At 30.9% G+C, this 14,468-nt stretch overlaps 1 protein-coding gene across 1 annotated transcript; it reads left to right on the plus strand.

The window, feature by feature from the left end:
• Positions 1-1,144: 1,144 nt before the first annotated feature.
• On the plus strand, positions 1,145-14,138 carry LOC126773009 (E3 SUMO-protein ligase RanBP2-like). Its single transcript, XM_050493627.1, has 12 exons — positions 1,145-1,348; positions 1,427-1,652; positions 1,948-7,448; positions 7,671-7,813; positions 7,896-9,358; positions 9,459-9,664; positions 10,482-10,622; positions 10,715-10,909; positions 11,295-11,642; positions 12,257-12,448; positions 12,637-12,759; positions 13,001-14,138. Exons 1-12 carry the CDS (start codon positions 1,280-1,282, stop codon positions 13,043-13,045), a joined length of 8,652 nt encoding a protein of 2,883 aa, XP_050349584.1. The 5' UTR covers positions 1,145-1,279; the 3' UTR covers positions 13,046-14,138.
• The last annotated feature ends 330 nt before the right edge of the window (positions 14,139-14,468 follow it).

Consider the following 14,468-nt stretch of genomic DNA (forward strand, 5'->3'; position numbering starts at 1 on the left):
ATTATCATCTACATTTAATATTTTTATATGCCTAATTTTTTTATAATCTTTATATAATACGATTTTATTTATTAATTATTTTATTTTATGAAGTTATTTATTTATTATGTAAGGTTTTAGTGTGTGAAATAAATGGTTTGGCTTAGTTCCATATTGTGGGGTTTTGTTTCTGTTCTTCCACTTCTTTCAAAGAGAGCCATGATCGTAAGATGGAGTGTTTGCGAAAACATTCACATAGCTACACGTCCACCCTGTAAAAGTTGATTTAAAACCTTCAGTACACGTCGGTGCATAATTCATTTGACATTGCCCGTTACACCGGTCCAACGAAGAATAAATAAATAACTCCTTTTTTTAATTGTCTAAGATTATAAGTTTTGAAACTTACTTCATTGAAGCTACATTATTACAAACCTATCTTTCATTTCCAACATTAACTTTGATGGATTTCCAGAATATATCAAATAAATTAATTAAGCTATACATTTCTATTTATTTATCAAAATAATTTTTAATTTAGTGGCCTTACTTATAATATTATAAACGTTGCTTAGTGGCTTTTAATTTAAATACTGATTTCGTTCTTTCTGTCATTATTGAATTGACATTCGAAAGAAAAAGATAGCATTGTTTATGTTTAAGTAATCACCCTCCTAGCAACGTTTATAAGTAAAGCCATAGGTTTTTAACGTTTTTATTTTTAAATGATAGTCATAGATTATAGTTTTGCAGACATTGTTATTAAAAAGTAGGACCAACATAAGAAAGCTTAATTATAAACTTGCCAGAACATAATAACCTCCCTAACTGATTTAAATAATTTTGCTAACTGCATATTACATAAATCAAAATTGCTTTAACAATATATTATAGAGTATGTTGTATGTATTTAGTTTTGTGTCTTTAATTTTTTTTAGATATAGTGTTTACGTTGTAAAGTGTGTATGTTTAATTATTTATATGTTCAATTTACACTTATTATTACTCTAAAAAAAATAAAGTGTAGATATTTTTTTTTAAAACTTGAATATTAATTTTGTTAGCGATACAATATATTTTTTATTTAGTTCGAAATTACGGTTTAATTTGGTTGGGTTTAGGTTTTTATTCTGACAACTCTAAAGTTAAGTCATAAAATTTTACTACTCGCGTTTGAGGTTTGAGTAAAAATAATGACGAGGTCCATTACCGTTCACCGAAATTGTATTTTACGGCGTTGACTTTCGTTTGCTACAGATTTAGTAAGTGCATTAGGCGGTGATCAGAATTATTCGTGGAAATGTATAGAAATAAGAAAGACGTCGATAAACACGTGGAAAGTTTGATGTTCAAATTGTCACCTAAAGAGGTATGTAAAAATTATTTACTTATTAGAACTAGTGCTTCATGGAAATAATATTTTAAATATAAACTGCTTATTTCACAGTTTACAACTAGAGCATATTCCGTAGCACGGTTGTACTATGAAGTTGGAGATTATGGAAGCTGCCAGAAATATGTCGAACAGTATCTTACACAAAAATCGAACAATGCAGCCGCTCATAAACTACTGGGACAGGCATTTCAAAAGTTAGGAGAGAAAGAGAATGCTCTTGAACAATACAAGACTTCTTTTGATATAGACCCTACCCAAACAAGTACAATATTGGATGGTATGTAACTTCTGAAAAATAAATCAGTTTGTATTTTATCATAGATTTCCAATAACTTTAACTATTTGTTAAACAAAAGACACATATGAAATGGTGGCGACACATGTTAGTTTCTTATAATTTAAATTGGAATAGAAAATAAAGTTCTTAAATTAACAGTTTTAGCATACATATTGTATTGCTTACCTTGTTACCATTGTTATTTTTGTGTTATTTTTTGTTTCATTTTGTAATTAAATTTCCAATGGATATAATTTTCCAGATTGTGATTTAATAATATCAATATTTCTTGTAGTTTGTGAATTGTTGGCTGACGAGGAAGTCGTCATTGACATAGGACGTGCAAAATTTTGGTGTGAAAAAGCTGAGGCCAACTTTCCCAAGCATCCAGTTACATTCCGTTTACGAGAAAAGCTTCTAGCTGTTGCTGACCCAAACCCAGATGCTGTAGTCAAGTTATTAAAAAGTGAGCTAGATGTGAGGCCAAAAGACGCTGTGCTTCATGCACGCTTGTTAAAGCATTATCTCAAGCATAATAAATATAAGGAAGCATTTGATCACAGCTGCAGTATTGAGTTAGACAAAAAATTATTTTCCAATAACTATGCATGGTATGAAACTCTTTCTGAAATTTTGAAATACAATCCATTGAAATCAAATGACTGGCTATATCAGCTGCTCTTATTAACAGTTAAAGAAAGAATTTGTATTTTGAGCTTAACAGAAATACCAAGTGCCTCAACAAAAAGTTTGGTGGAATGTAATGAACACCTTTATGCTTACGACCAAGCCATAGAAACTGTTGTTAAGTCTGGGCCATCACCTGGATTTGGTGAATTTCATAGTAGTCTTTTAAAACATCATCAGGGACAATTAGTTTTTCATGTAGCTACTTATTTGCTTAAAAAGGCTAAAAAAGATCAATTAAATTGGAGAGATGCTAAGAATTTTTCAGCTCCATTAATGTTGTTAGCCTGGCAAACAATACCTCTCGATTCAAAAGTTAATTGGTTAACACATGCACCTGAGCGACAACAGAATGCAGTTCACCGCTGGTACTTAGAAGGGTCCTACAGATGCTCCCAGTCTGGATATTATCTACAGTCAATTGCTCAGGATAAAAGTCAAATTCTGTTAGATCAGATATCTCAACTTTGCTCTGGCTCAAATTGGAAAGATAAACTTTATGAAAAAATATTTGCACTTCCTGAACAACTAGCAAAAATTAAATCATCTTATTTAACTTCAAATGTGTTAAACATACCAGCACTAAGGTTACCAAGAAAAATAGAAATTCAAGCTTATGATGATGATGCACAAAGAGAATATCCTAATTCTCTTCATCATTTTGTATGGATTCTACTTAATTACAAAAATTATGCAGATTTTAAATGCACCCTTTTTGATATGTTAACCTCAACAACGACAAGTTCTGGCCCTGAATCATTAAATAAAATGGATGTTCTAGCTTTTCTATATAGTTCAGCATTAAACGCTCAAAAAAAAAGAAATAAAATGAATTACATGGCAATAGACAAACCAACACTTCCAGCGATTATTACTGACTTATTATGTACTCTTCCTCAAATGAAATGGTGGGATTGCGCTTATAAGTTAAGTCAAAATGAATTAGGTGTGGAATATACAGATATACGTTCTACTTTAAGCTGTGGAATTGAAGTTGTCCGTTGTGTTGATAATCATGGCTTAGACCCTGAATTATTAGTCATTTTGGGCGGTATATTCAGTGAGTTAGCTAAATCTACATCTAAAATAGAAGAAAAAAATCATTTTGAACAGAGGTCTTACCTTTATTATTCATCAGCTATACCCCTCCTTGAAAAGTTAAAAAACAAATTGGTCATTAAATTACCGGAAAAAAGGATGATTGATTATACACATGAAGACCTTGATACAAAGGATATTAATAACCTTTTAGAAGAGAGTAAAATCTATGTAGCCCTTCATCACTTAAATGAAGCAGAATATGAGAATGTCATTAGCTTGCTATCTAATTTGAAATCTCCTAAGGCCTATTATCATCTTAGTGATACATACAAAAAAATAGCACTTGATGAAAAAAAGATGGCTAAAAGTATTGATACTGAAAAAAAGTATGTGATGTTACTGAACAAAGCAAAAACTTATGCATTTAAAGCACTGGATAAAATAAAGGAAGGAGAAATTTATAACAATAAAACTTTGTATTCTGACATACAAGGACTTGTTGACGAAATAGAATCACTTCTTAATAGGGTTGACCCTGATATGTCTGTTACTATAAATGAGGAATTGATGGATGAAAACATTTCTATGAGTGAAATTGGATCTATACGGTTTAAAACAAACACTTTTCGAAATACGAGTTCTACACCTAAACAAATGACAAAACATTACTTTAATGTCAATTCTACTGCATATCGTACTGCACAAGATTCACAAATATTCGAAAACACTCAATCTGATCAAGTCTTCTTGGAAAGAATAGAAAAACAAATAAAAAATTTACAGAAGCGAGACACATCGATTAATGATTTCATGGAACAAACCAGAGACTGGTTTGACGAAAATCGAAAATTGGGAAGTCAAATTATAAGTACTATTAATTCGAATATTGAAAACACAACTGAGCAATTTAAGCTCCTGAAAGTATCAGTGGATCAAGTTAAAGAACAAATTGATGAATGTAGAAAAGAGTGCAAAGATGTTGTTGAATTAAAAAAACAGATTGCAGATTTAAAGAAGGAAGTTAATAAATTAAAAAAGACTTCTTCAGAGCAAACAATAGACGAGAGTGATTTATACAATTTAGATGAGGATTACAGGTCTAATGAAAACACGTCTAACTTTGGCACACATCTTCCATTTACAGCACCTCAAGTAATACCACCATACGCACAACGTCTCATTCCACCTTTTTCTGTACCACCCAATCCTTACCAACTGTATGGACAAAACTTGTATAATCTGTACAATCAATATTCTCAATTTACTCAATCATCAGTACCTGGTGCACCGCCAATTTTTGATCCTGCTCGAGCTCAAATGAATTATCCAGGGGTGTTCCCAAACCCAGATCAAATGTACCTTGATGCAGCACATCTTGTTCCTACCACTCTACCATCTGGTCCAACTGCTGTCACTGCTCCTGCAGCACAGAATATGCACAATGTTACTACAGTTCCACCTGTTTCCATGGCTGCTCCACCTGTAACCCCAAAATATAAAATTGTACTTGACACAAAAGAATCTTCTAAATCATTACCAGTGAATGTTGTCATTACATCTTCTGATCCTTTGCCTACAAGTACTGTTACCCCTGCACCAGTTTTAAGTGTTACAATACCTCAGAAACATATAAAGGGTAGTCCTCATAATTATCAAATACAAATGCCTACATCAAACGATGCAAAAGTGGTAGCACCCCCAGTATTCCATTTTCCTACATCTGGTACTAAAACAACTGTTACAACTTCTTCAATTACATCAAATTGGAGCGCGAAATCAATATTTGCTACATCTCAATCAGGGACATTACCTACTTTTAGTTCTACTGACACTTTTAAAGATCTTAATAATTCCAAAAATGTCGTTGATGGTGTTTTTTCGGGATTGTCACCAAATACAAGTCTCAATAAGTCTAGAACCCTTTCTGAAAGAAGTAATACATCTATTGAGAATTATGATCCATGTCCAGACTTTAAACCTATTATACCTTTACCAGCGGAAGTAAAAGTGACTACTGGCGAAGAAAATGAAACAGCTATTTTCAGTTCTAGAGCAAAATTGTTTCGTTTTACTGACAAACAGTGGAAAGAGAGAGGTATCGGTGAAATGAAGTTGCTTAAACACAACGTAACAGGAAAAGTCAGGGTGCTTATGAGACGTGAACAAGTGCATAAAATTTGTGCAAATCACATAATTTTACCAGAAATGGAAATAAAACCTATGAAAAATGAAGCTAAAGCCTATTTCTGGGTGGCTAATGACTTTGCAGAAGAAACAGTAATACTAGAAAAATTCTGTATAAGATTTAAAACTGCTGATATAGCTAAAGACTTTTTCGAAGCATTTGAAAATGCGAGAAAGGACAGTGCTAACCTAAGTTCGAATGCCATTGATTCAAAGGAAAATATAAGCAAAAATGAAAAAAGTGTTCTCCTTAAAACAAGTGCGGCTGCAGCCAAAGACGATTCGATCAATATACAATCTGAAAAAACAGTTGTAGGAGGTTTTACTTTTAACAGCAAACCTTCTTTCAAATCCATAGAAAATGTTATAACCGATACAAAAACCGCGGATATTTCTAAGACAAAAGTTAACGTTTTTAGTGGTTTAACATTTAAAACAGCAACTTCAACACCATTCCATAATATATTGAATATTTCAAATAATATAAGTGACAATTCTGTGCAAAGTCAAGAAAAAAATATTACCAATGTCAGCAAATTAAATACTTCTGATTCAGTTGAGGAATTTGAGCCAACTACTGAATTTAAACCGGTTATACCTTTACCTGCTTTAGTTGATCAAAAAACTGGTGAAGAAAATGAAAAAGTGTTGTTTGAACACAGAGCTAAGTTATTACGATTTGATGCAACTGGCAAAGAATGGAAAGAAAGGGGACTAGGTAATATTAAATTATTAATGAATAATGATAATAATCAAAAACTTCGGCTTTTAATGAGAAGAGAACAAATCATGAAAGTTTGTTGTAATCATGCTGTTACAAAAGAAATGTCATTTCAAAAAATGCCTAACATGGATAAAGCAGTTACATGGTGTGCTAAAGATTTTTCAGAGGGTGAGTTGGTTGCAGAAACATTTTGTCTACGTTTCAAAACAGTACAAGCTTGCAATGATTTCATAGATGCTATAAAAACTGCCCAGTTAACAATCAAAGATGATGCGAAAACTGAAAAAGAAGAGAAAAATGTTTCAATTCAAAGTAGTGGTGGATTTGGAGATAAATTTAAACCGCAACCAGGTTCTTGGACCTGTGAAACATGTTATACCAATAATTTACAAACATTTACCAAATGTCCTTGTTGTGAAACACCAAATCCTCAAGCTGCAAATGTTATTACCAATAGTTCTTCAGACTGGGGTGCTAAATTTAAACCTAAGCCAGGTTCTTGGGAATGTAAAGAATGTTTGATTAGAAATGAAGCTAATTTTGAATATTGTAATGCCTGTAATAGTCCCAAAGACCCAAATATTAAAAAAGACGTAAAACCTGTCGCTGAGAATTTTCCCACATTTAATTTTGGTATACCTTCAGAAAACAGTAGTCATACGCAAAAGAATTTAAGCACATCAGAGCCAAAGTTTACATTTGGTATACCACAAAACTATGCCTTAACGAAGCCAGTAACTTCTGAAACAAATACAAATGCTACACCAAAATTTAGCTTTGGAATTTCTCAAAATAATGCAGTAACATCCGGGATTTTAACTCCTTCTGTATTTAGCACACAGAATGTTGCTAAACCAGAAAATGAAAGTGCAGTGAAACCTATTAACTTTAGTGTTAAAAAGAAAGAGGAAGACAATATTGTAACAACACCTATAAAGCCAGCCTTACTACCGACACCAAAAACAAATGTTGCTTCATTTGGGAATAAGGATAGTGGAACATTTCAATTTTCCTTTAAACCTAAAACTCAAGCTAAAGGTAAAAGCCCAAGTAAATCGCCAAAGGATAATCATGGAGACGAAAGTGATGATAATTATTATCCTTCTGAGGATGAAGGGCATCATATACATTTTAGTCCAGTCATTCCAATGCCCGATAAGGTAAATATATTTTATAAAACACATAAGTTTTTATACCTATAAATTCACATACCATTATATATTTTATTGTTATATAATTCAAAAACTTTTATAATTCAAATAATAGTTCAAATAATTTTCATGGATATATTGCAGAGAAGTGCAATCCATAAAAGACAAACCAGTCTTCTTTATAAAATTTCATTTACAGTTATTTTAACTTGTATTTTGTTAATTTTTTAGATTGAGGTTGTTACTGGAGAAGAAAACGAAGAAGAACTTTATGGACATAGAGCCAAATTATTTATATTTATGACAGGAGAATGGAAAGAACGTGGAATTGGTATTGTTAAAATATTAAAACATAAGGATACTGGAAAGCTGAGGTAAAATTTATATAAATCAATTTAAGGTTTATTGCAACAGAGTTCCAATTTAATATTTATAATTGCAATTATTTATTTCTAGAGTCGTTATGCGGAGGGAACAAGTACATAAGATATGCTTAAATTATGCAGTGGGCCCTGATAATATGTACAAACCAAAAGATGAAAAAACGTGGTGTTTCGTTGCCAATGATTTTAGCGAGGGAGAAATAGTGCTTCAAAAATTCTGCCTTAGGTTCCAAAATAAAGATCTTGCCTTGCAGTTTAAAGATGTAATTGATAAAGCATTAAAAGAAAAATATGGTTCGACTGAATGTGAAAATACTATGGATGATAAAAAAGATGATGATGTTGTATTTATAAATGAAATACAAGCTACAAATGAAGAAAAACAAAAAGCAAAAGATTTAATGTTACCTGAAAATTTCTATACCTATAAAAATAAAGAACCTTGTCAAGGTTGTCGAGGTTGTGATCAAGATGATATCAAACCCGAGTCAGAAAAAAATAAATTTGGCAAAGTACTGCCAACGCAAGGCTTAACCATAACACCACTTAAAACATCTGCTTTCAATTTCTCAAGTCCAAGCCATTCTATCTATGGTACTCCGAATAATTTTGATAAAACAGTCGATACTACAATTTTCCGCACTCCTTTAAGCAATAATGGATCAAATACTACATGTTCATCGCCAATTACATCTATTTCAAGTAGTGTTGAAAATTATGCCGTAGATAAAGAAAATACTTTAACTGAAAAATCTCTCAATCCTATTAAACCAGTTGCTTTTGTTAGTGGAAATCAGGCACAAAGTATATCGTCAGTCTTAGCCGCACCGAAGCTTATATCAGTAACACCAGCAGACAATGTTACAGCAGTATCAAAGACAGCGTTTGGATTCACTGAAAATAAATCTATATTTGGTGAAAATAAAATTGGTGTATCTTCAACACAATCAATATTTGGGTTTAATGCTCAAAATAACAAAGAGGATAACAAGTCAGCAGATAATAAATCAATATTTGCAGTAGATTTGAAAACAGGGCCTCCTGTATCTCAGGAAAGTAAATTTGGTTTTGCACCTTCCAAAACAAATCAAATCTCATCTGGAATATTTGGTTCTACTGGAACATTCACATTCGGTAATGTAACCCAGCCTAGTCAGGATAATGCAAAGTCTATCTTTGGAAAAGCAGCAGCAGAAAATCCTTCTATATTTAGTGACAAAATTAATATTTCATCTAATAAAACTGTGGAGTTGACATCAAAATTTGATTCTACTGGAAAGTTTACTTTCGGTAAAAATGTAATTCTACAAAACCAGAACAGTAGCAAACCTCCTGTTACTTCACTATCAATTGATAAACCTGCAGTATCCATTGCAAATATACAAAGTGGCATCAAGGATACTAGTATAGAAAAGAAAGATATAAAATCCTTTTTTGACACTGAAGATGCTAGAAAAGAAAAAACTCCTTTTAAGGTTGATAATTCATTAACATTTGCAGCTTTATCAACGAGTGAGCCTGGTTTTGGTATTCAAAGTTAGTATCAGTTTAATAAAAACATAAAACAACTTTGAATTAATTTGATAATAATAAAAAAATGTTTTTTAATATTTATTTATTTTTAAATATTTTACAGAAAAGACTGATTTTCGATGGGAAGGTGCTGGTCAACAGCTCTTTGTAAGCAAATCTAATGAAGGTGAGGATAAAGAGACAGGTGGTAATTTCGATGCTAATAACTCTGGTGCTGGAGCTGGCACCGAAGAGGAATATGACCCACATTATGAACCAATTGTACCTCTTCCTGATAAAATTGTTGTAACAACCGGAGAAGAAGATGAGGTAAGATAGTTTTTTTTTAATTAATAATATGTATTTAAATATTTTTTTAACTAATAATAAATAGTATAAAAGACATTTTTAGTTTAATCATATTTATTAATAGCAAAGTAGATGTTTTTGATATTAATGTTACAAATCCATAATAATAATGTTTATCAAATATCAATCGCCGCTTTTCCCAATTAACATAACTACAAAATGTATCTACATAAAATGAATATAAATTACCGTAATGTGTTCTAATTCTAATGTTCCTTTAAACATAGGAAGAATTAAACAACTTATAACCCCTTAATTGTACACTTACATACTTTAACATGACAATTAAATTTCTCTGTATTGAAACACTAAATTAATGGCATAGACATGTGGCAAATCGATATGTCATTAATTTGTAATATAGTAGAATATTAACAGAAGTATCGAAAACAAACGAATCATCATGATGATCTGGAGTTCTGTTGAAGGGTGGCATTTGACTACGAATCAATTTCTCCATAATCTTGGTTATTCATTATATCGTGATTATCTCCCAACTTTAAATAAAACTAGCGCATCGAAATGACCCAATCGCCCTCAATCATAATTTATTGTTCAGATTAGACCGAGGTTTGTATGTTGCGTAAACATGTTCACAACGCACAAATTATCTTGATAAACGTGATGAGTTTAATATTAGCTTTAGGATAACTATAAAAAATACTAACACTTTACCTAAATAGCAACTGTAAACAAATTGCAGTATTTAACTTTTTTTATTAAAAAATATTAGTACTTTGCATCCATGTTTTATTAACTTAAATATTAATACTTTTAGGAAAAATTATTTGGTGAACGTTGTAAATTATATCGCTACGATGAGAAATCTCGTGAATGGAAAGAACGTGGTGTCGGTGAAATGAAAGTTTTATACCACCCAGAGAAAAACAGTTACCGGTTATTACTTCGGAGAGAACAGGTGATATATTGCTGTTTATGACAAATTGAGTCAATCAGTTGGGAAGATTTTAAATAGAAAAGTTAATCAACTATTCGCTATGTATTATCCAGGTTCATAAAGCAGTGTTGAACATGCTGATATTTAAAGATTTAGAACTATTGCCAATGAAAAACTCTGATCGCGCTTGGACGTGGTGCGGCCGTAACTACGCTGAGAGTGCGGGCGAACAGGAAACCCTAGCCGTCAGATTCAAATCAGTGATCCTAGCGACTAATTTCCAAGAAAAAGTCATGGAATGTGTCAGGGTATGTTATTGTATTTGTTAATTGATTGTCATGTATAGATAACTGAATAAGTTGTATATTCATTTTGAACCAAAAGTTTTATACACCTTTAAGTTGTAGGTCTATTTCATTTGTGTATATGTGTATTAATATTATGTGGTAATTAAGAATGAATATATATTTATTATTATATATTAATTTTACTTCTGCACTTTACTTTTATATTTCTGAAACAATTGGAAATATATATCAAGATTATTATAAATTTATAGACCTTTATTAATATATATAATAATCTTAATATTTGTAAATAGTTGCCTTTATTTTTTTTCTTTTTCCAGAATCCGAAAAGTTTATTAATATTTTAGAAATGTAGTTTTATACAATTTATCACTATTTTCCTTAGAAATTACAAGTAGCTGCTGCGGAGGCTATTAGAAAAGAAAATGACGCCAAAGTTAAACAGTTCGAAGGTATCGCCCCATTACGTTTACCGAAGCATCTAGAGAGCGACGCGCGGTCGGACATCTTCCTCAAGTCAACCCCTCAAACACAATCCGGAAGTAAATCAGAAACAGAAAAAAGTCAAATTAGTGATGTAAAGAAATTTGAAGGCAGTGAAACACCAAAGTCGTCTGAAGTCGAAGTAAAACAAGTTCATTTCGAGAAACAACAGGAAGAGCAAGGGGAATACGATGAAAATTATGAACATGGCTATGACCACAATGAGGACTCTGATGGTTATTACAATGAGGTAAGGTTTTAAACATTAATAATTTAACTATTAGCAGCACTAAGCGCTCTTACGACGCGGGCGTTTGAGAAAGATTTGTAAAGAAGCGCGATTTAAGATGTATCTTACATAATTAAATTATATATATGTAATATTTATGATATCCACATATTTTTTTCAAAGTAAGTAAGTTTTAATTTATCAAAATCGGTGAAGTATGTAAAAGTTATAACATCTTAAAATTTACGTGTCTACTTATTTATTTCATGAATGATACAAATTTAACGCAGGCTCAACAGGGGGGGCGCAGTTAGTATATTATTATTCTTTCATACACGTTTATATTGTTAACCTGGCGTTTTCTTGATAGGATTTAAAATCATAACTATGTAAAATATCCTCAAAAAAATACTTAAATAAAAAAGTTACTTTTTCATTTACTTCATTTCTATAACAGACTAAAAAGGAACATGTAATAGGTGATAAATACAGCAATAGACATTAAAGAGATTATTGTACTTCTAAAATCACTGCAAAGATTGTTAATATATATAATAAACTATTCCAATTATTCAATCTTAGTTTGCGTTGTTTCCTCAAAATTCCATATAAACATAGTAAAAACAATTTCGTAGGAGGAGGAATCATCGCTGTACTACCCATGCAAGGCTGTGGTTAAGCAGGCCGATGAGCAGACGACGTGTGAAGTCACGTGCGTGCAAGTCTCCTTCGATCAAGAAGTCTGTTCACCCAAGATCCTCGTCACTGACTCAAACACTGGCGAGATACTGGCCGATATGCTTATCCACACTGACACCGAATTCCAGGTACATAAACATACAAAGATGGTATATTTTTAATAATTTTTCCTAAATAAATAATAAAAATTCAAAAACAATAATTAGTTATAAAATATATAAAAGTGTTGTTGTGTGGGTTGATAATGTTTTATGTTTTTTGATTTATTTAAAAATTGTCAAATAACATTTGAATGTTATAAAAATTATTTTGGCAGCTATCCGAGGACAGCTGCACCTGGACAGGACTAGACTATACAAACAATGCATCAGCTGAAAAGACACTGACTATTACATTTCCCGACAGCAATACTGCTTTGGAGTTCTATGACAGTTGTGAGGTAAATGAAATTAATTTTACTTGTATCTATAGAATGTGAATCCCCGATACATTTTGAACGGCAGTGTTCATTAAACGTAATAAACTTACATAATGTCATAATGTATAAAGGATAAAATGAGAAATTTTACATTTTCAGTTAAAGTTAAAAAAATATATATCAACTATACATATTCATAATTTCATAAAATTTTAGTTGTAATGAATACTATATAATAAAGAATACATTTATTTATTTACAGACAAGCAAAGCAGCAACATATGCATCAACAGATTCGGAATCGTAAATTGATAATAGTAAAATAAAATTTAGGTGGCTTGCGTTTGACTTAGTTTATAAGTGTGTAGTATTGTTTTATCTATAATGAAGTCTCATAGACCTTAATATTAATTAGAATAGAATTTTCTTTACCTTTATTGTCATTAAGTTCGCTGAGAGATATAAATAAATTTTAAAACATTATGTTGAAAAAAGATTGTTCCGTATAAGTACATTTACAGAAAAAATAATCAGCATTGCAATTTATACATATTTGACTATATACATTTTGTCACTGATACCGGTAAAAATATTTAGTTATTCATTTAGTTTCCTACCCAAAATCTTTTTTCGACATTTTAAAACTATGTCGTATTTTTTGGATATCGATCTCCAAATAATTGTTTGGTATCCATTGTTCCAAAACTATTCACTTTTTAAATTGAATATGTATTTAAATTATTGTGGCAGAGGCTGCAGACTTTGTTATATTGACAATTATTACCATTGGAATAAATACTTATAAATATATTTTTTAAAGGGTCATACAATATTTTCATAGGCGTTATTGAAATATGTAAAAATAAAAACGAAAATTATTTTCTTATAAATTTATAACATTAACCCCAGTCATATCTAATTTTAAAACAATTGCAGCCTCGCCTTTTAATAAAAAAAGTTTTGTAGCATGTATCTTCAGTTAAAGTGAATATTGTTAAAAGAGACCTGATCAATATATTTTTTCCTTTAAAAGGAACGATTAACAGGGCTTATGTAATTATTAAATATATAGTTTTTTTTTAATTATTTTATTATTAAATTGATCAGGTCTTTTTGTAATTGCACTAAAATATCAAGTTATAATAATGGTACAGAATTTGCAATTAGCGGCGTAATCGATTATTTATAATCGATTATTAGAATACTAAAATGATGCTCTAATTTAGTGAATTCAGTATCATTAAAGATTGAAATGAGAATCGGATTTAATATATTGAATTTAGCAACCGAAGTATGGTTGAAATATTAATGAAACATAATAAAATGATTGATTGTAAGTTCCTTTTCTCATTTGAATATGACATCGTGAACTTTATTATTACTTGAAATAAATACCTAAATAAAAAATTATACAGTTTTATTTATTTGCCTTCTCAAGTTTGCACTAAGAAGTTTATAAATGAATGTAATTATTCAGAGTGAAATCCTACTACTATTATAAACGTGAAAGTTTGTATGTGTGGATGGATGTTTGTTACTCTTTCACGCAAAAACTACTGAATGGATTTCAATTAAACTTTCCAATAATATAGCTTATACATCAGAATAACACATAGGCTACAATTTATAAAGATATTGTGTGAGCTGTCCAAAATATGACATTAAATGTCAAGTAACTAGGAAAAAACCTACCTTTCTGCGAGCTATTCTGGCGTGCGCTGCCATAAACG

This window comes from Nymphalis io, chromosome 2, assembly GCF_905147045.1.
Source record: "Nymphalis io chromosome 2, ilAglIoxx1.1, whole genome shotgun sequence".
Classification (NCBI taxonomy): Eukaryota; Metazoa; Arthropoda; class Insecta; order Lepidoptera; family Nymphalidae; genus Nymphalis; species Nymphalis io.